The 24,001-nt window shown below is 33.4% G+C and overlaps 1 protein-coding gene across 3 annotated transcripts in view; it reads right to left on the bottom strand.

Moving 5' to 3' along the window:
• The window catches only part of KrT95D (phosphofurin acidic cluster sorting protein KrT95D), a 107,308-nt gene that overhangs the window by 17,996 nt on the left and 65,311 nt on the right, over positions 1 to 24,001 (bottom strand). For all 3 annotated transcript variants that reach the window (XM_085189120.1, XM_085189121.1, XM_085189123.1), the window contains exons 2-3: positions 5,978 to 6,205; positions 2,701 to 2,794 (exon numbers count right to left, since the gene is read on the bottom strand). In XM_085189120.1, coding sequence (XP_085045246.1) covers positions 2,701 to 2,794; positions 5,978 to 6,205 — 322 coding nt within the window. The remainder of the gene's footprint in view (positions 1 to 2,700; positions 2,795 to 5,977; positions 6,206 to 24,001) is intronic.

The following is a 24,001-nucleotide window of genomic DNA, read 5'->3' as shown; positions in this document are numbered from 1 at the left end:
AGATAATATAAATTTATGGGAATTATTACTTTAGATTTTTTCTCAATTTCACGCTGTATCCCTCATGTAGCAGGGTAAGCAGAGGGAACCTTAAGGGAAATGTTAAGATACGCTGTTCCCATCAGTCTTGATGGGTGGTCTTGAGTTCCGTTCCCTACTAAGAATCTTTTTGCTGGAAAGGACAAGCGTCACCTGGTGGTACGTGAATTCTGCCGGCCACGACCCCCTGTAACATCCAGATGAGGATGATATTTAACTTTGTGACGTAACACGGACAGACGACTTACGGTCAATAACCAGGTCAAACAGTTCCTCAGAACACTCTCCATGCTAAATGAGGTAGAGAACGCACAGCGAGGAGACATCTCTATGTAAAGCCAATGATCCAAGCCTTTTCAGATAATTGAATCGCCAATGATTCGAAAGGTTCTACATCGTATGCGATACTGGGGAATTGAAGTATTATAGTGTTATTATATTATAATAATATTATAATAACAAAAATCGTTGTTTTGTTTTTAAATTTATGAAATATAACTTTTCTCATGAATTGGGGTTCTTCATTAGCTTAAAACTTATTTCAAAATGATATTCTGTATAAGACGGCTTAGCAAACTTTTCGCTTTGTTGTTCTCATTAAAAATAATGAATGAGTTTTAGAGTTGTTTTTCTATTTCACTACTGAAAAAAATATTGTCTTAATATATTGCACCACGACTGGCGTTTAACTTCAAATTTATGTTATTTATTTTTTATATGTTATCATTTATGGTTTCTAAGCAATACTTGTGTGCGCCCCAATATTATTTCCATTCAATTACTATATAGTGACCATTAATACATATTTATTGGTTCATAAATACATACATAAGTTACGGATTAACATACATAAAAATATATACATATTTCAATGCGACGTAAATAATTATAAATGTTAAATTGAACTACCGGCGTCCTCCATTGCGTGATTCACCAATTGCTATGAATTTGACTGCACATAATATACTAGCTTTTATCCACGGTTCTGCCACTGCCATCAGATGAAAATAGAAATAGAGTTTGTGTAAGACATATTTTAAAAGCTAGAGATAACTCTCACTGCTGGTATAGTGCCTACAGTAAGATTACGTCGAAACTACAGACGTTATGTAATATAGCCTTCGATGATAAATGGACCATCCTATATATACTAGTACTAAAAAAGAAACTCTCGTCCCAAAAAATCACTACTTCATTTTAGCAAAGTGCTTTAAACTGATAATTAAACTGCTAATCACATTTTCATAAAACATAGCTAAGAACCACCGCGATGAACAAGGCTTTCGATCAAAATAAACCGCACTCAAATCGGTTCATTCATTCATGTGGTATGTTGCTACAGACAGGTACACAGACAGACAGACAGAACAAACTTAATAGTAATAAAACCCCCCCTTTTTTGCGTTCATTCAATTCAAACCAGTAATTCCTGAGATTAGAGCGTCCAAACAAACAAACTCTTCAATTCTAAATATTAATACAGAAGTACCTACCGACGAGCTGGTATAATTAAACGATATAATTGTACAATATAAATATTTAAAGTTCCATCATATCAATTAAGGAATGCTAAACAAACTAACGAGATACATAATTATATGTTAATAATGAAAGTAACATAATATTATGCGGTATTTTTTTAATCCAATTAAGAAACAGCTGTCGCCTTTTATAATGGTCACTGCTGGTGATAACTGGGTCACTGAGTTTTTTTTATTTTTTTTTAAAGTGGCAAAAGCATTGAATAGAGATGTAAGTTGAAAATCTAAAGTTGCTTTTAGTTAACCATTTTCCAAGGGTAAGTATAAAAATGTTAGTTTTTAAATGAAATACTTTCTTTTCATTGTAGAATTCTTGCATCTTTAGAATAGATTAAAAAAATATAAATAAAAACATGTTGCTATATGATGGAAAACTAAATAAAACGAAGAATAAAATAGAAGTATAATGAAAATATAAATGTAAGTAAATATTCCATTTCCTCAAGTGGGGATCTGTCACGTTTATAGTCACGCGTTTGTACCTACAGACGCCACAACTGGCCCCTAAACGATTTTAGTCTAGAATAGTAATGTTAGGAAAATATAATTTAATAATAAACTTCCCTATAGACTAACAAAATCGAAAATCTCATAAATCGATCACAAAAAGGTATATAGACCCTAAATCCATTACCATAAACGTGTTACCAAAAGGACTTATCGTACATACATACATCGTTTAGCGACCTCGCTCCAGGCAACAGCTGTTAGGCAACAAAATTGCCAATTTACTGGCGAGATGTGTGGGACGTAAAAAGTATTTTACTACGGTAATCTTCCACTTTGTTATAACAATTTAGAACTTATATTAGCTGCCTACTTCAGTATTTTAAGCTTAGATAAAAATGTTAGGTACGGTTAGATAAAAGGTTAGTGCTTGTACAAAAAATTATGGAGAATAGTGACTTTTAAGTTAGTCTCTCCTTCTCTTTTTTTCTTTTTAGCTTCACGCTGTATCCAGCATGTAGCAGGGAATGGTAGGCAGAGGGAACTCTGTTTTCATTACGAAGAAGACATATCAAAGAAAAAAGAAAAAGAGTACAAAATAATAATATACAAAATTCCTTCGTCGCCAATTTTACATAGAATTAATTATAAAACAATAAAATTATTTAATCACCTGGTCCATTCGAATAACTCCTTCCGCTAAGGTTTTGTATCCAAGAATAGTGCGATTTTTGTATTTCTTGCGTCTCTGCAGCATAATCTGTAACCTGTAAAAGAATAATGACATGAAATAAACCTTATATAACATATATATGTAATTTCAATCACTCCACAAAGGACTTCATTTTCTGCAAATAATTAAAAAAGTACTTACGAAAAACAATATTACTAAAATTTACTATAAACCTATTTAGTACTTCTAGCATTATAGTTATTTTGAAATTCAAAATATTCATGGCAGCAGGATATAAATGTAGACCATAGACGGAAGAACCTATATTATAAACCTATTTCCTATTTGAATCATATATACCACAATAAGACAACGATAAAATTTAACTGGGACTCGAAAATATGAAGGAAATTCATTCACACGTCAATGTATGACCGACATGTTATAAACTATTTTAGTTAAAGCTTCATGTGTCATTACACGAACATTATACATTTTATAAGATAACTAGCGGACGCGCGCAGCTTCGCTTGCTTATTGCTTAGGGGTGAATTCTAATAAACTTTGAAACACGTGTTCAATAAAATATTTTTAAGAGTCTCAATTTCAAATTTTATAAAAATCAGTGGCGATTTAAAGATTTTTCTATATAAACTTTCAACCCCTTATTTACACCCCTAGGGGATGAATTAAAATAAACCACGAAACTTATGTTCAATGAAATATTTTTAAGAGTCTAAATTTCAAATTTTATAAAAATCGGTAGCGATTTAAAGATTTTTCTATATAAACTTTCAACCCCTTATTTACACCCCTAGGGGATGAATTAAAATAAACCACGAAACTTATGTTCAATGAAATATTTTTAAGAGTCTAAATTTCAAATTTTTTAAAAATCGGTGGCGATTTAAAGATTTTTCCATACAAACTTTCAACCCCTTATTAGCACCCTTAGGGGGTGAATTCTAGAAAACCATGAAACACATGTTCAATTAAATATTTTTAAGAGTCTAAATTAAAAATTTTATAATAATCGGTGGGGTTTTAAAGATTTTTCCATACAAACTTTCAACCCCTTATTTGCACCCTTAGGGGAAGAATTCTAGAAAACCATGAAACATGTATTCAATTAAATACTTTTAAGAGTCTGAATTTCAAATTTTATAAAAATTGGTGCCGATTTTAAAAAAATTCTATACAAACTTTCAACCCCTTATTTGCACCCTTAGGGGGAGAATTCTAGAAAACGATGAAACACGTATTCAATTAAATACTTTTAAAAATCTAAATTTCAAATTTTATAAAAATCGGTGCCGATTTTTTTTTTTTTCCATACAAACTTTGAACCCCTATTTCACCCCTTTAGGGTAAAAATTTTTCAAAATCCCTTCTTAGTGGATGTCCAGATTACGAAAGTAAATATCTGTCCAAATTTCATGTTTCTACGCACAGCGGTTACGGCTGTGCGTGCGTCTTACCTCAGTCAGTGAGGACAAGTCCTTTTATATATATAGATTAAACGACGGAAAACATCACAGAAATCGCTGTTCCGGGTTCAAATCCGGATGTCTGTTTCGTTATGATAGCTCCGTTCCCCATTTTACATTTAATTGTGGAGACATTGAGTGGCGGGACTGAACGCCGCGCTTTTACCTCGACACCGGAGCGAAGAAATAAAAATATTAACAATTTCATGTCCTCGGGTGGGAATCGAACCTTCAACCTATCGTCTTTTAAACTGGCCTAATTAATGTTTTTTTTTTTATTTGAAGTAAGTGAATTTTAATTTCATAATTTGAAGTACTAATAATGTTATTACACTTTTAAAATGAAAATATAAAAGACATTAACGCCAGATAAATTTTATTTAAATATAAGGCTCAACTTTGCGCCGTCTAAATCCTATTCTACGCTGGAGCTTTAAGCCTCTTACCAGTCAACTTCGTCTAAGGATTACAGAAAATATTTTCCCCGAAAATTTGATTCTTCTTTATATAATACCTATTTATATACCTACTTTTTTTTATCTTAGACATATTCAATTCCTATCTATATTCTATGACATAAATGTAAAATATTTTTTAAAAAGCTGTATTTTATTTTAAAAAGTAGTTATAAATAATATATAAGGCCAGTCGTGGCGCAGAGGCACAAAAGTATGTGACTGTAAAAAGTTCCGCCACTCAACACGCACAACTTGCAAAATTCGGTGAACAATGGTGAACGGAGTGTTAACTTAACATTAGGTTCCCTCTGCCTACCTTGCTGTATGCAAGATATGCTGATTTTATTTTATGGAAACCTCTACATAAACCATCCATCCCCCAAATTCCTTTCTCTTGTTTCTTTACTACCGTAGCTTCATTTTAGAAATCTCTATTTATAAACGAACTGCAATAAAAATCGGCCATAACGTATTCTACAGATAAGTGAAAAAATAAAAATAAAATTTAGATTGGTGTACCTATATTTTTTATGATCGAAAACCCCATTAGTCCCGACCTCGACCTTAAAATATCATTGCGCTGTTAACATTTGAACCAGAACCATTCTCTGGTACATTCGGTCGTAAAACTAAGCAAATTGCCGCAATGAATAAGAAACAACTGTATTTTATACACCGTGTCGTATGCCAAATTATCAGTAAGCTTTTAGCTTTAACTTTTTTTTTGCTTCACGCTATATCCCTCACATTGCAGGATAGGCAGAACAAAAAAAAATGGCTAGTGATGAGTCCGTTCCCATTAAGACACTTCCGTTCCACACTGACCGTGGAATTATAGAGGCATTGCGTGTTGAGTGGCGTGTAGAACTTGACACCACGCTTCACGTCGTTACCAGAGCAAGGAAATGAAAATATAAAAAAAATCCTTAAGTTGAAATCGAACCCACAACTAATCGCATTTATAGTCGCACGAATATACCCCTACGCCAATGGCCACCGTCTGGCCTCACAGCTTAAAGTTAAAGCTTCATTTTGTTTTTGACTTTAAAATTTCGTTAGCTCTTCGTTAACTCCGTTATAAACTTTTAAATTAAATAAGTTATGAAATTTCTATCCAAGTTATTCTCATTATAGCAGATATCTCTTATTTTTTTATTTTTAGCTTCACGCTGTATCCCGTGCACAGCAGGGGAGAGGCATTCTGCAGGGTAGGTTTCAGTTCCTCGTCTGGGAATCGAATCTACAACAGTGTCTCTACGCCACGAATAGCTTCTAAAATATCTCTCAACATATATTAAGCATTTTACTAAAATATTCAGAAACTCATCGTACCTGTTACCATCGCGCTTCACAAAATGAGGATACTGCAAGGAGAAGCAGAGGTCCAGCTCCACATCCATAGGTGGTACCGTTATATCGTTCGACCGTAGCGTACGCTTGCTGCTGTGCATGCGGGCGGCCAGCGTGACGGCGCCTGCGCCCGCGCCTCCCGCCGCGCCGCCGCCCGCCTCGCTCAGCGCCCCGCATACGCGGAGCCGAGTTACGCGAAGTGTGCATAGCCTGGGAAGGAGAGAATAAATTGGTTAGTTATAATAAATAAAATCAACCTCACGCTATAACCCGCACACAGGTAAGGTAAGATAGACGAACCTAGTGTTAAGACACTGCGTAATCAATTTTCTGTCAAATTCAGAAGACATTGGGTGTTAAGTGGCGCAACTCAACGCCGCGCGTTGCCTCGACACCAGAGCGATGAAATGAAAATATGAATTGGTTAGTGTAATAAAAACAATGAGAAAATTAAAGTAGGAAAAACAGTGTCTATACCACGGTTCTTCCCAAATCTTTTCTTTACCTACTCTGACATATTTAGTCGTCGTTATATACAAATAATAAAGTTATACTGTGAAACAATTTGCGTTTAATATATTTTCCTCATTTAATGGAATTTAATTGCGAAAAGAGTGAGTGTAAAATACCTACAAATATGTCAATTTTAAATTAAGTCTCTAAAAAATTTTAGTTTTAGGTTGAACACCTTATATATTTATTAAATTAATATAATATATTATTGTCGAAATCTAGTTCAAACGATATTTATGAACTATTATTTTTACAACTTATGGACTTAGGCTAGAAAGAATCAATCAGAATATTACAAACATAAATCAGTCTCGAGACGTGATATCGAAAGAATCGCAAATAGATATATATAATGACTAGCGGACGCGCGCAGCTTCGCTTGCGTAATTAGGGGTGAATTCTAATAAACCACGAAACATGTGTTCAATGAAATATTTTTAAGAGTCTAAATTTCAAATTTTATAAAAATCGGTGGCGATTTAAAGATTTTTCAATACAAACTTTCAACCCCTTATTTGCACCCTTAGGGGGAGAATTCTAGAAAACCATGAAATACGTGTTCAATTAAATACTTTTAAAAATCTAAATTTCAAATTTTATAAAAATCGGTGCCGATTTAATTTTTTTTCCATACAAACTTTGAACCCCTATTTCACCCCTTTAGGGTTGAAATTTTTTAAAATCCCTTCTTAGTGGATGTCCAGATTACAAAAGTAAACATCTGTCCAAATCTCACGTTTCTACGCACAGCGGTTACGGCTGTGCGTGCGTCTTACCTCAGTCAGTGAGGACAAGTCCTTTTATATATATAGATAAATGGCGATATCATAAGCCTCGGGGTTTTACTTAATTCACTTCGGACCGAAATGGATTATCGAATGTATAAGTTATTTACGATTTAGTTGAAATATAATAATATAAGTAAAAAAATGTTTTAATTTAAACAGTTTTATTATAATAAAGTAAATAATAATATGATAAATGTACTAAAAGCTAAGTAATCATAATTTACGCTCTACCTCTACCAGCTTCCATTTGATACCAATGACAAGGATGCTTAAAAATAACTGAATCTCAAATTTTTATTTATTCTATTACGTGATGGATTAAGAAACGGTATTATATCGATAGATATTTATAAATTGGCTGGCTTTGACTGCCAAAGCTAAGAAATAATAAACTTAAACAGAATAATTTCACAACCCGAGAACCTCAACAAGTGACCAATGAACATGCATAATAAAATATGAATATCTACAATTTCTTCAAGTTTAAAAAAAAAAAAAAAATTCAATAAACATGTAATATTGGCACCTTTTTACATATATAAAATAGAATTAGAAGATCAAAAGATTTCGAAGATCACGTAAAGAATCCTTGTCGTACGTCTCGTACGTGAAGGAGGAGAGGAAAGTTCTATTCACAGATGAAATGAAAAATTTTTATATAGAGAAAAATGTAATCTTATTGAAATTCTGCTGGTACGTACACAATTGTTAAGGTACACTTCGTAAAGTCACAAATTCAGTTGTAGGTTTCTTCATAATTTTTTACAATAATATGTTATTTAATATTTTTACTTTATAATAAAATCATAAGATTATTATATATTTTTATCTAAATTAATATCTAAAAATGCTAACACGCAGTCCCTCCAGATTTCGATGGTAAGTGGGGAACCGAAGTGGTTTAATGGGAGCTGAGTGTCTTAACACTAGTTCCTCTGTCTCCTGCTAGTGCGGGATACAGGGTGAAGCTAATAATAATTAAAATAAAAAAATCTAAAGATATATATGATGATTTTAAAATATAAAATAATACATTGCTAAAGCATTGTGATATTTGAAAACTTACTATGCTTTAATAACTTAATTAAAATTTTAGCACGAATTCCAAAGATGTATTTCAACGCCGAGTTTCATCATATAAAAGTGATAAAATGAAAATGAGTCATTCTCCGAGTAAAGATTGAACCCATGTCGCCTCAGCCGCTGTCTCTCTAGGCCACAATAGTCACACTACATGGCTTATAGTTCTTTCATAAACCTTTCACAATCAAATCAAAGTAGAAAAATAAACAAAAAATTCTAACAGTTTACTAGTTATTTTCAAAGGCACATACAAACATACATATAAAACGTAATCCTCCAAAACCTCATATCTAATGAAAGTCTACACACGCGTAATAACCACCAGGTGCTATACAAATACATACATCAAGAATTTTTCTTTACAGCGTATGAGTACAATTGAGGGTAGATCTGACGTTAATTTCATCATTTCGAGAGGACGGAGGGGGAGGGGGGGGGAAGTTCACTATGTGGATTTATTAAAAGCTCAACGAAGCGCTGAAATATTTTTTCTTGTAAATGTAACGACGAACTTGCCCGAGTTCGCAACAGCTGTTTTCGATTATTTACGTTACCACGGTATTTACTTCTTAGTGGGAAAACTAAAACTTTTTTATATATATAAAAATAAATTTAGTTTGTGTTAAAAAGGATTTTTAAGTTATTTTTGTGATATGTTCATATGTCACAAAGCACATATCAGTTTTTCTCTACATACAAAATATATTACAAACTTAAAACAGCCTATACATATAGGCTAGTCGTGGCATAGGGGTAGAGTGCGACTATAAATGCGACAGGTCGTGGGTTCGATTTCCACTCGAGGAAATAAAATATTTAACGTTTTCTTTTCCTCGCTCTAATAACGCAAAAGCAAACCGCAACATTAATTTTCCACTTTCCAATAAAATGCAACAAGTGATAGATTTCTATACAAATGCTATGTTAAAAAGTAGATTACATATCAAAAACTCCCAAAAATATATAAACAATTTTAAAACAAATGACATAAAACAAAAACAAAAACCACCGACATGAATCACCAAGCCCGATTCAAACACAACCGGTTCTCGGAAGGTAATTGCAAGCGAGCTGTCATTAAATGGGGAAGTATTATCGACGCGCACTTCCCGCCGCCACACGTGCGTCGTGCGCCTGAATACACTTTACGATATAAAATAACACAACTTAATAAGTAACTACCTTCTAATTATTATACCGTGATAGATTGAATGTCGTTGAACTTTGGAAAACTGTGTAAGTCAGTGCAATGCCTTCATAATTCGGAAGAGAGTGGGGAACGGAAGTGTTTTAATGGGAACGGAGTGTTTTAACAGTCAGGTTTTCAGGTACCCTGTTCGGGATATGTATAGCGTGAAACTAAAAAAAGTCAATTGAGAATATATTTTTGTGTTGTTCTATCGAGTAAGGCTATGTATAAGGCTGTAATACGTCAAATAAGTCGATTTAATGTCGCCGACTGTACTTCCGGTCACAGTTAACTCAGGTTCACAGAAGGAGAGAGAGAGGGCTTATATTGGTCCAATTACCACTTAAGATACGTAAGCATTGGCCACAAGTAGGATACGCATTTGGTCTTTTGCTGTCAACGTTTTGTTATTTATATTTTCATATAAATCAATTTATTTATGTAGTTAACCTCTTTTCAGTTTCAGTTGTCTGATCACGAAGCTCTAAACTAAAATAACATAGCAGTGTGTGAATTTTCCGTTTTTTCACTATTTTCACTAAATAAGAATAATAGAGAAAATAAACAAAACAAAAATAAAAAAAACTTTTAAAAAAACCTAGATACTAAACAACAATGTAATTCAAAAGAAAACTCCAACAAAACATTCTTAACACGTACACGTTAGTCTACGTCGCAGTTATAATGAATGAGGGTAGATAAAGCGCTACCAGTAGGACATTCTGGCACGAGATATTTTAAATTGGTGTAGGTGGGTACAAGTTCAAAACCATATTTTCCTCTAACATAATTTTGCTTATTAAATTTTATATGAAAATTACAAATTTAAAAATAAGTTTATTTGTTACTTTTTGATTTCGAGACAAAAGGCTTTATATAAATGATCTAAATTCGCTTCACGCTGTATCCCGCAAAGAGCAGGGAAGCAAACAGAGGCAGAGGGAACCTTGTGTTAAAACGAGACATTATTTTAAATTGCTATAGATAGGTTTCCTGCAACATAATTGTGTCACGTCGACTATCATCTACTGCAGCCCGGTTTTAATGAGGCTGGCGTCAAAGAGAAACCTAGTTGTTTAGTTAAAGGAGCTGTGGTAACGCGATGCTTATTAAGTTTTATATGAAAATGAATTTAGGTTACAAATTTCTTAATTTGTATTTATTTGTTACTTTTTTGCGCATTATTCAAAGTTCGATTATACAAGGATTTTATATAATTTATCAACGAAAATAACATACTTTAAGTTGTTTATAAAACAAAAACTGTTAGTGCTTAAAACACTAAATTCTCTCTGCTTTTCCTTTTATATAGATTTAATTTATGAAGTATAAAAATATACAATTAATAATAATAAACAATTTACATACTTATATTTAAATTATCAGCTATAATCGATATGAAATCCACAATTCTACATCGAAAGGATTCACGTGAGCATATAGCTAGCCTTAATAAACCGACCATCCTACACAAGAGTTATTTACTCTTCAATTTGAACCAGCAGTTCCTGAGATTAGCGCGCTAAACAAAACAAACTTTAAATTTTAAAATATTACTATAGAAATATATGCAGATTCAAAAATCTCCTATCTACTAGATATTTCATAAGCAACCAATTTCATCCAAACTCAATAGGCACCTAGCACACAAACTTTGTTGAACACCCCTGTATAACTCAATTTATTAAACACAATTTAGCAGTAACAGGGCAGCTCTCGCAGCATCCAGCGAACGAGATTATGCCACGATACAGGCTATAATTTGCCTTCGCGCCTCAGCTATCCTTTGAGAGCGTCTTAGAAGTAATTACGAAGCGAGATAGGAAAATAATACTAAACATCAGCATCAGAGGCCGTGGTGGCGCAGGGGCACAAGGATAAAAATTTTAATTTTTCGTTTCTTATTATTATCTTAATTCTGGCATCAAGGAAATTCGGAATCGGAGTGTCTTAACATTAGGTTCCCTTTGACTACTCTGCTATATGTGAGATAATTTTTATTTATCAGCATAAATATATAGAATAATATATGAGACCCATGATAGCCATGTCGAAACTGGAGGTAGATGTAGAATTTGATAATTTAAGATGCTTAGTATAAGATCTTCAAATATACCAGTTTGATTAACCCATAAAGTTTTAATGTTTAATCGGAAGGATACAGAATCTAAATATACATACATATTTTATTTAGTAATCTACAAAGTAGAGCAGTGGAAAACGAAATTATATATAACAAAACTTTCTCTTTTCTAAAGAAAATAGCAATAACAAGTTTAAGATGCATTTTCATCTAAAAAACTGGATCGAGTAAGAAACAATTTTTATTAAAAAACTTGACCTGAGTAGCAAGCAGGCTGATTATCTCATAGTTTCCGTACCCTCGATCAATCAATGTAGGTCATCCGTTGGTTCCATCCCCTTCTCGGTCACTTGGTAAATTAAGTAGAACAGTATAAAAAAAATCGGATAAGTAATCATAGTAAATTATACTAAAACTAATTACAAATTCTTTTCTTATATATATATAAAATCGAAAGGTCACTCACTCATCACGAAATCTCAGAAACTACATGTGCTAGGAATCTCAAATTTTGCATAGGAGTTATTTATAGGACGTAGGTGCTCGCTAAGACGGGAATTTGCAATATTCGACTTCTAAGGGGTTGTTTTGGGGTCGAAAGTTTGTATGCAACTTCGTTACTACAAATGCTAGGACTCTCAAATTTTGCATAGACGTCACTAGGACGTAGTCATGGAGACAGAAATGAATAATAACATAGTTCACGCGGGTGAAACCGCGAGCGGGCCGCTAGTTTATATATAAATGACAATGAATATGAACACTACAAATACATTTTCTCAGCTCTACATTGTATCCCTCACATTGCTGGATAGGCAGAGGGAGCCTGGGAACCTAGTGTTTATACACTCCGTTCCCATTAAGATGCTTCCTTCCCCATGGATCCTTTTCATATTTTATCTGATACTATGTACTATGGCACAACCCTTGTTCAAAGTCCCCTGATAAACTAAAAACAAGTTAGGAAATTCCGATCTGTTGCAGAATAATAAGAGGCACCCGGGACGAGAGCTGCATGAGAAATTTACGTAAAAATGTCTCATCAAAAAAATTAAAACAATGTGAACAAATTTAATTTAAAGGACTGGTTTTAGTTGGACTGACATGATAACAGATTGTTTTCTTTTTTAAACTTCACCCTCTATCCCAAATAGGGTAGAAGAAGTGTTTTGACACTCCGCTCACCACAACATATCATCTATAACATATTTAAAAATCCATATATAAAACACAAAAAAATATTAGAAAAATTTCATACAGTGCAAAAAATAAAGCACAAAAAAAATCTATAAAACCTTATTTGAAAATCGTGGCGAAACGTAAAAGTATATAAAGACATCAAATACATATGACAAATGTGAATACGTAAGCTTTGCAAAAGTCATTCACGAGATTTCTTTGGTTTGACAGTTTTCCTTTGATATCGTCACCAAGAAAATATAGAGAAATATGTTATTTAAAAATGTGTATTGTAAAAGTAAAATCATGAAAAGGTTCGTGCGGTAAAAAGAATATGTTTAATAATTTGTGAACAAAATTCGTATAATTTGTATAGATTAACGAAGTTTATTTTAAGGCCAGTCGATCGAGATTATGGGTTCGATTACCACTCAAGGACCCTTCTGAAATTCGTCAGAAAGTGGGGAACATAAGTGTTTTAACACTAGGTCCCCACTTCCCAAGTTTCCTCTGCTTATCCTGCTATGTACATAATTAATATATTTTATATAGATCATTAAGCTTTTATAATTTTCTGTTACAGTTTTCAGTTTCAACTGTACAAAAGATATTTTACATCTATAAATAATAAAGAAAAAACATTAGACAGTCTTAACAAATCCTGTCTTCCTAGCCTCATACACGAGGTTAACCAAAGAAAATGTTGCACCGAACCAAAAAAGCAGCACCCTCCGGTGAACCTGCACGGATCCAAATCATATAAAGTTGGTGAAAAGAGACGTTACTCACCATTCCACTATTCCGGTCAGGTACTGTTTACCTTGGTTTATGGCTTTTATAAATAAATTAGCTTTAAAAGTTTTAATATAAACTTATAAGTAATTTTTAAATAAAAACAGCTTAACGATTTTTAAAACATAATAAATCATGTTTTAAAAGCGGTCGTAGTAACTCGGTCACGAGCTTACAGGCAAGAAAGAAGCTATTTTACACAGGTTTTTACAAAAATGTTTTTATTTGGGAGGTTTACATAATCTTTGTAGCAAAATAATATGCAGCAAAAGCGGATAGTTTATTTAAGAGATAAAAGGAAAAACGAAACGCACGAACCGAAATTAAAACGAGACTATAGTTTCAGAAAAATGGCCGATTTTCAAGTTTTACCAGTTAAATTTTCATTCCGCGTATGTAGATGAATTGTTCGAATATAAAACGCTTTGGCAGAGATTGGAAAAAGACTCAACGAGTTTCTTTGTCTAGAATTTTGAATTTCGATTTATAAAGCCGCTCCGAAATAGTAGAATTCACATAACTTTAGAATTTTCGTATTCTTGGTATATTTTTATGTCTTACCTGACTAAATGGCACAATAATATAATGATGAAATTTATTTTTAATTAGCAAAACATAATCACCCACAGATAGACAAAGTTTATATAGCAACATATGGCTTATATAAAAATATACTTTAGTTTTTTTTTGAGTTTGAGGGAACCTGAGAACTTAGTGTTTAGACACACACCTATTGCGACAATTCCGTTCCCAACTTTCCGCCGAATTCTGAAGACATTGCGTGTTGAGTACTATAAGGAAACACCGCGTTTTCCCTCGTTACCAGAGCAAAAAACTGAGAATATTAAATATAATAATTTCCTCAAGTCACAATCGAACTGAAACCTACCGCCTTTACATGTATATCTACTTTAGTTTCATTACAATATCGGCCATAAAAACAATAATTGGACAGCCGGCTGGGTAATACCGACAACTGGGAGTAATCTCGGCCCAGCGAGGCGGAAGCGAGGATAATTAAGCCGCGTTCGGATCTAGAACACCCATCTGAAACAGAGAGGCCTTCTGCCAGCTACAGTTAGATTGAAAATTTGCAGTTCGCTGATTGAAAACGTTTCTGTCTTTTTTTGTGTCATTTCATTTTTCATTGAAACAGGAAATTGGGGCACGTTCTTTCCCATAGGCACGTTTATTCTATTAAAAACAGATATTGCAAATAATATCGTTAATGTCTTTCCCAGAAATATGGCTATTGAACAATTTATAACAAACTAGCTACAATGCGACTTTGCCCATTTAAACTTATGGTTATTACGTCAAATAATACAAAACCTTTTCATAAATTGTAGCCCATGTACCATAGCTACCTTTACTGTACAGTTTCAATTAATTTCAGTTTAGTAGTTTTTGCTTGAAAGTGGAACAAACCATCCTCACAAACTTTTACATTTATAATATCAGTTAGGTGAAATTAATGCAATAAATATACTTTTTTACTAAAATGAGCATAAAATTTTTCTAACCCGCTACCACTAAATAAATGAAAAGACAAGACAAGATACTACGAAATCTAAATGTAGCCTGAACCGTTTAAAACTCTAGTGAAGTTGTTACAGCAAAGTTGGTAACAATCTCTCGTTTCTTAGAAAAGGTGAACCAAGTTCTTTGTAAAATACATAAAAGTACGTACAACTACACTTGGACACAATAGACATGAAAAAGAATGAAAGTTTAAGGAAAAATATAGTGGAATAGAATTTTCTCGTTTAAGTAATATTCGTATATAATATTTATATCGGTATAGGTATTTGCAGTAGAAGAAAAACAAAATCACTTTCCATCAATCCGCAACCAACGAACTTCATGTGGTTTTCACTAACAGACAAAGTTATTGCAAATTACGAATTATATATATTTAATAAGAATTAGATATTGTTGTGTGCAGTCCGAGCGGGCGAAGCCGCGAACAGAACACTAGTAAGATATAAATTGTACAGTAAATATGTTTATAATCTAACTGTGTATGCAAAACATAGATAGAATTCACATTACCTCCGTCGATATGTACTGCAATCTCATTAAATTTATATTATATATAGAAATTCTAGATAGAAATATAAGTCTAGAAATCAACTTGGATATAACGATATCTTAGCTCCGTTAACAGTTACAAATGATGGCACAAAAAAATGTATTGACTGACTCAAACGTGAGAATGCGCCATGAGTCGTTATAAGATGACTAGAATTTCCGTTATGGCTAAAGTTAAGCAAAAAACATTGAAGTTTAATGCGAGACACATTTTCGTTGTGAGTGTACTTTAGTTAAAAAAAAAACAAAAATCAGCTTCATGCAGCATCGCACACAGCATAAGAACAGAGGGAACCTAGTGTTAAGACAGTCCGTTCCCCTAACTACTGACCTCCAGTAGTTAGGTGTATTTAAAGATGTCACCTTGAACTAACATTGCCCGGTCCTGCAGCAATCCAATTACGTAAGGAATTGGACTCAACCCGCCCATCCCGCTAATGGAAGGCGGGACGGCGCAGATTGGGAACGCTATCACCGAACTACTCTGTAGACAAGATCTATACATTAGTATTTGTAGAAACTAAAAAAGACACGTAAAGTTTTGTAGAGAACTGTAGATTAACAAAATAAACTAAGAATAGAATAGAATTTACTAATTCTACCTAATTAGAGGTCAGTCGTGGTGCAGAGCCACAAGCGTCTATACTCGTACACGTGACTAGTTATAGGTTCGCTTCCCACTCGTGGAATGAAATATTTAATATTTTCATTTCTTCGTTACCAGAAATTGTTCTGGTTAGCAAAGGCGCGGCGTTGAGTTCCGCCATTCAAAACGAAGTGCCTTCAGAATTCGGCGGAATAGTGCGGAACGGAAGTGTCTTAATGAGAACGGAGTGTTACACACTAGATTCTCAAGTTCCCTGTATATAAAAAAAAAACATTCTATATGCTATTTTTTTTACATTATACATACACTTCTCAGGTCCGTTATTATGTAATCATAGGTTTAATTATTTTCAAAGAAAACAAAAGAAAATGCATTATTTTCTTAAACGCCTCTATTGTTAACAATTGTATGGCTAACGGCAAGAAAACTAGAACTACAGTAAACTTTGCAAATATTCGTGTCCAGTATAAAACTTAAAAAGAAATAAAGTTCTTTTTCCGTGTCAGTAGGATGGTGAGGAAAGTTTCCTTCGTCTCAAGTACGTGACTTGAGTTTTCTTTACACATTGGACCGACGAAAAGTTATTTATTTTTTAGTAAGCTGCTGAAAGGAAAACAAACTCGATACGCTATCAGCTAAAGTAAACCGTTGCCTCTTTGTATCGAATTATTGTTCACAAGTTACTTTTTGTGACAAATTTTAATTCGATCTTATGTAGAGATCTTTTATAATTTGGCTATAACATAAGAAAAAGTTTAAGCGGGCGAAGTCGCACGTAAGTAGCTTTAAAATGTATAATAAAAAGCTAGATAAACAAAAACAAACAGTCTACTAGAATAAAAGTAAAATGGAAATTTATAAAATCCCTCCAACAAAATGACTACACTGCACTATCGAAATCCGATAGGGACATTTCAGTTCAGGCGTTTGCATCTGAAGCCAGGATTAAGCCCCTTTAGAATAGACTCAGGAAATCGTTAATCGTATTGCTTTCAACTCGTTGTGTTTGTATGAAATTGCATGGATATATTTAATTATTTGCTAACTTGAATTATATTATACGACGTTGTATATGGAGTTTTTTTTAGATTCACTTTGTATCCCGCAAATATATATTGCAGGGTAGGCAGAGGGAATCTAGTTTTAAGAGACTCCATTTCTCACTTTCTGCCGAATCTTTGAGGCATTGCGTGTTGAGTAGAGGATCTCAACGCCGCGATCTTTCCCTTGTTACCAGAACGACGGAGTAAAAATATTAACAATTCATAATTCATTCCCCCTAGTGGGAGTCGAATCAACACCCGTCGCGTTCACAGTCACACATTTGAGTCACTGCAAAGTACAAATAATATATTTCATTAATAAATTCGAGTCAATGTAATAATAAAATGTGATTCAAATCCGAGCAAGAATATAAGCGAACTTATTTTCCACGAAAAGTTTTCTGCAATCGTAATATTTCTCCACCTCGCGAAATCTTTCTTGTAACTTGCAAATTTATCTTAATAAATGGCAATTTGTTTGCGCCAGGTCACGTTAGAACATTTCATTGAACTTTCAACGTATAATTTACGTCCTATACATGTGTGTAGTGCGCTATACACTTAAATTAATTGTATAAGAATTACTTTAAGTAAGACTACGCCAGTTGTGGCACCGGGGCAGGCGTGTAATTGTTAATGCGACAAGATTGTAGATTCGATTCCGACTCGAGGAAATGAAATATTAAATATTTTCATTTCTTCGCTATCGTAAAAAGCCCTAGCGCGGCGTTGATATTTACATAATATCATCTTTGCGTCTTAACACTACGCTCCCTATGTTATAGTGAAGATTAAAAAATGGGTATAAAACACAAACGTTGTAAATGTCACACACTTGCTTACTTGTTTGTTATTTCAGCCGACTGTAGAATGGGTGGTGGCAAGAGTGGATGACATTTTGAACTGGGGCAGGAAGGGCTCCCTTTGGCCCCTCACCTTCGGTCTCGCTTGCTGCGCCCTGGAGATGATGCATTACGCCGGACCGAGGTGATTTCATTATAATTATGCCTACTTATTTTTATGATAATAATAAACAGATTGTAGTTTATTTTTGTCTTTATATGTAACAAACACTAAATGAAGGAGAAGCTTGCTTAAATATATAATAGTGAAAACATCAATTATATAGGTTCGATCGTTTATGAGAGATACAAGAACAACGCACAGACAAACACAAAAATTTTTGTCAAACAAATTCATTGTCTATGTACAGAAACAGTTCCATTACAATTTTATTATAACTATAGATATAGATATTTTAAAAGATGTCATCTAGTTAAGGTTTACAAGGCAACTAATTTACTTAGGTATATCCGGTAAGTTAATTTAATAGAAATACTCATGCCGTAATTCTATTAACGAAACCTATTTAGCAGAAACTATTTTCCATCTAGTATCTATGGTAAATAACTATTACAAACCGCGTAATTGATATCAGATTGTTAGCGGAAACCGAAGCTGGTCTTTCGACACGCCTCGTCACTTTTCTATGTTCGCTTAAGATTGATTATCTTCTATATATATGAAATATATAAAATTACAATGACATAATATGACTATTTTTATTCATATAGAATATTCTTATTATTAACCGATGGCCTCAATTCTGTTACGGCTTAAAATTTTATTTTGCTGTCTCTTTTGATAATTATGCAACTTCTGTCGCTCTTCAGAAATGGAAAAATGAAGACAGTGGCGTTTGTTAATTACCAAATTAGACAAACGAAAAAGTTAAAATATAAACTATTTCCCGGATTGATAATCGAACCAACGACTACCCTATGTGCAATACGACAATTCCAAACAGTTGGTGTTAAGATAAAGATATCAATCGTAAAATCAATTCTGATTATAAAGCGAAAGGCCACTCTATGATATTTGACTGGAGTGCCTCAACAAAGAGGGTTAGGTCAAGTATTTCCAGCTTAATTACCCCCTTTAGCTTGGCAAGCTTTCAAATTAACACGTTTAAGTCACGATCTAGGCACGACTGTACTTCTGTGCTATAAATCTTTACTATCGTTTTGTGAAATAACAATTAAATGGAAGAAATGAGACGAATGCGCGTTGTTTAGTAGTTTTATAAATGTCAAGTTAAAGTTTTTAATATTAAATATGTTACCTTCTTAAAAGGGCGCTGTGGTGCAAAAGGACAGTGTCTAATTAAAAACAAGAATATACAGCGGCGTTGAGTTCCACTACTCATGTGTCGGATATACGGCTGAAAATAAGAAACTGAGTGGATCTAGTGTTAAGAACACTAGGTTCCCTCTGCTTATCCTGCTATTTCGGAAAGAGCCTGAATATAAAAAATTGAATAATATTCAAACTACCAAGAAAAAACACCATTAATCATTCACAGATACGACATGGACAGATTCGGTATGGTGTTCCGAGGTACACCGCGTCAAACCGACGTCATCATAGTCGCCGGCACCGTCACCAACAAGATGGCACCGATACTGCGCAAGACCTACGACCTGATGCCGGAGCCCCGCTTCGTGGTGTCCATGGGAAGCTGCGCCAACGGCGGCGGGTACTATCATTACACGTACTCCACTGTGCGCGGCGCTGATAGAATTATACCGGTTAGATTGATTTGGAAATAAATTAGACAATATGAACTTGGCTTACAACCCTACCGCGCGTCTACATCCTACTGAATAGCGATAAGTTTCTTTCTAGACATTTGCAAAAATAATTTTCTTATAATTGATATATTGGTAATGATTTTTTAATGAGAATAATCAAAAGAAATTATTTTTGATATTTTTTTTAACAAATAAGTTTAAAAATTTTAGGTGGACATCTACGTGCCAGGTTGTCCTCCAACAGCGGAAGCTTTGTTATACGGAATGCTGCAACTTCAGAAGAAGGTGAAGCGCATGCGCATATGTCAGACGTGGTATCGACATTAATACTAATAAATGGCATTACTTAATTTGACTAAAAAAAAATTAAAATTATGATATTCTTGTATTATTTTATACGCTACTCTTTTTAAATTTTATAATAAATATATACCTTGATATATAATTAGAGAGGAAGGTACGTTTCAAAAGATCTCTCTGTCCATTTATGGATAAATTTGATGATCTGTAAGTCCATACTAAATTTAAATTGTTAAGTTTTTATTAAAAGATTTCTTAAATAAAATCTAAAGTGAACCGTTTAATAATTTATACATTTTTATCGAAAGAGCATCACTATAAACACATAAAAAGTTGAAACCTTTCAATTTTATATTAACTTTACATAGAATCTGTTGTGACGTGTAGAAATGAAAGGAAATGTAACATTTATATACGAGTGTATTAGATTAGAGCACTACTACCTAACTTCGAAATAGCTGACGTTTTGTGTCGAACTAAAGTAATGTTAAAAAAGTTCTTATAAAACTCTATACTGTACTATACAGAATTTGAGTTTTATATGAAATGGATATCACTAAAATTATTTATATTTTTTTTACTTTTCACATACTAATACTACATTTGTAGAAAGTACGCAGAAGGAACCTAGTGTTAAAATTGTTTAATTTTAGAGGCATCCCGTTGTTGACGATTATTTGGTTTACAGGCTTACTACTAGGCCACAATTGATAGCTTAAACAAAAACAATAAAATCTATAGAGAATAAAAGCTTTGAATCTTATAGTGTGAACACACCATTAGGTATGAGAAACTCGTGGGCGTTTCATTACGCGGAGGCACGTACGACTAACGTTTGAAATTGATCTAGTTTCAAACAATAAAGCACTTCATATTTCAGATTTCACACGAATGATTTTATTATTATATATCCTTATCTTAAAGAAAATGCACATTTTATATTCTTTATAGAAGAGGGAAAGGCTGTCACTGCACTGTCTACATTGCTATGTTCGGGATAAAGCGTTCACGCTTCACGCACGTTCACGCACGTCAATAGAAAAAATATTCTAATAAATACGTAAAAATAGTTTACGTACGTTTTATAACAAGATGTAGTTATACTTATCTTAATTGGTTAAGAGACAGACGCTTTTAGTCTAATCATAGTTCTAATAAGAAACGATAGGTCATCATAGAGCAGCCAGTATGTAAAGCACAAAAAAAATTATAATATTAGTACATAATAATTAAATCCCCAGAGCGGAGAGCGGAGAGCGGGAATCGAATCCACAACTGTCGAGTCTACAGTCCCACGCTTGCGTCACTGCACCATGAATTCTTAGGATTGACTTTCTATTTAAATTATCATAAGTAAAACGAAAAGGCTGTGCCCTCCAAACTTTAAAGCTAACATCTCCTATTTGAGTACTCGAAAACATCACACAACCCGTCATTTTCCCCCCCCCCTTGGGAGAATTTCATATGTTTTTGTTCGACTCAGCCATTGCGAGGGTTGACGGTTATTAAATGTCACGGAAGTATAATTATACAAATTGCTAGTTGATTGACACATGTATACATTTGAGTTGAATAAATGTCAGGTCTAATTTTTTTGTTATAATGGCAACGAACCACGACGATTCGTACTTTTGTTTTATTATTATTTTAATTTATTTTTATTATAATAGAATTAATTTTGCTATTCATAGGGGAGAGCAGTGGTAGGAAAAGAAATCCTAGTGTCTTACACTATATTCTTAACTTACCGCCTGAATTCGATATATTGCATTTTAAGCGACAAAATAACGCCGAGTTTTCTGTTGCCAGACCAGGGAAATAAAAGTAATTCATTCCCTAAATAGGGATCGAACCCATAACCATTAGATTTCAGTCAGACGGCATCAGGACCTTCATATTGCAATTTTTGAATAAAAGAATTGTTGTGAGAATGATTACTTGAAGCTCTGTCTAGATTAATCATAAAATGACTTGTAAGCATGCTAGGTCGACAAAACAGTACAATTTTAGTATCTTTTTAAAGTATTCGCTTCGTTTTTACGAGAGTTTTCACTGTTTACTGTAAAAAAATTATTTTCGCATTTAGAAGATGCTGCACTGACGGCGACGAAAATCATAGCCACGTATATTATAGTAAATGTAAATTAGTATACTTTTTTCTTTTTCAGCTCAAGACTCACTTTCCGCCGAATTCTAGAAGCATTTGCGTGTAGAGTTCCCCCCGCCCTAATCATATTTTTATAATTTTTGCGGAAAATTACAGCGGCCTACACTGCTAATGTAAAGAACATTTATACATTGTTTTGCACGCCTTGCCTATAGTCTCTCTTGTTAAAACTATCAGTCATCAATAAGTATACATAAATAAATAAAAGCATAAATACAGAAGAGAAGAGTAAAAAATTTACAGGAGAAAAATTTACTATATCATGAAACATGAGAATCAACTGCTCTTAAACCAAGCACAATATCGCGGAGTGGATACGTTGCATTCGCTTATTCAATTAATTATTGAATAAAAAATGGCAACATAAAATAATACACGAGTTCACTCTTGTTAAACAATTGTGAATTTACTTATATAAAATTGTAATTATCGTTTGAATCGCTTATTCGATTATTCCTATATAAATTTAATTTTACCTAATAAATTTTATAGTGAAACCAAATACATATTTACATTAGCATAACCAAAATGTTTGTTCAATGTTTTCATTTGGAATGTGGTGTTTGATTTGTTTGTTTGACGTAGAGTTCCTTCACTCACTCAACATGCAGTGACTCAAAATTTCAGCTGTGCGTGGAGAACTGAGTGTCTAAACACTAATGAACCCTATATTTAAAGTCCTTAAGCAAAACTCGAAAGTTTTTCAAATAACTAGGAATATCGTCTATGCTAATTTTTTCGTGAAAAAGATTACCAATTTTATAATAACTATAATAAAAATACTTCCGATAGCCCTACATAAAAAAACATTAACGTTTTACCAAAGAGGCGAGAGGTCTGTTCGTACATTACGAGTGGAGCTTCGCCCCAGTTCGGGAAGTAGGGCAAAAAGAATGGATATTAAAGCCGCTTTCCAACCTGGAACTACGAGTCGCGAATATGACTTATAATATAGATATTATATGTAGGTACCGGTAGAGGAGAGGAGGTAAGGTGGAGGAGGAGGAGGAGAGGTATCTATATATATATTGTTTTATTATAGCTACGATATGAAAAAACTGGATATTTGAAGTAGTAAATGTTTTTTATTGCTTCTTTTATATCGAAATTGAAATTAGGTATTGATATTTACGAATTATAACATACTGTAGTTGTAATTTCATTTCAGTGTAATTTGTAACAACGTTACTTTTACGACGGCGCTGAGTTCCGCGTAATTGTATTACTAATATTTTATAAAAAAAATAGATTATTTATCTTTATCTTTATTGATTTATCTTAACATAATACTATCACATAACTTCTAATATTATGCTATAGAGAATAAAGAAAAACAGAATCAAAATTAACTTCCCTCTCCAAACCAACCAACAAAAGAGACAGGTATTACCAGCACAAGGAACAATGGGATCGTAACTTTTTATGGGGTTCTGCTCCGTCTGAAAGGCACGGGCACAGCCGCACGCCGCTATAAAATACAGCTGTTAATTTATACTTGCGGGACGTTGAGTTGCTACTGACATTGGTGTAAACACGTTGTAATTGGCTTGTGTCTTTGTTAATTGTAAATAGGACAGGTA

This window comes from Heliconius melpomene, chromosome 8 (assembly GCF_056956725.1).
Source record: "Heliconius melpomene rosina isolate 202511_hmr_F chromosome 8, ASM5695672v1, whole genome shotgun sequence".
NCBI lineage: Eukaryota > Metazoa > Arthropoda > Insecta > Lepidoptera > Nymphalidae > Heliconius > Heliconius melpomene.
Note: the sequence above shows the minus strand (reverse complement) of the source record. Positions and strands in the feature narration are given on the sequence as shown.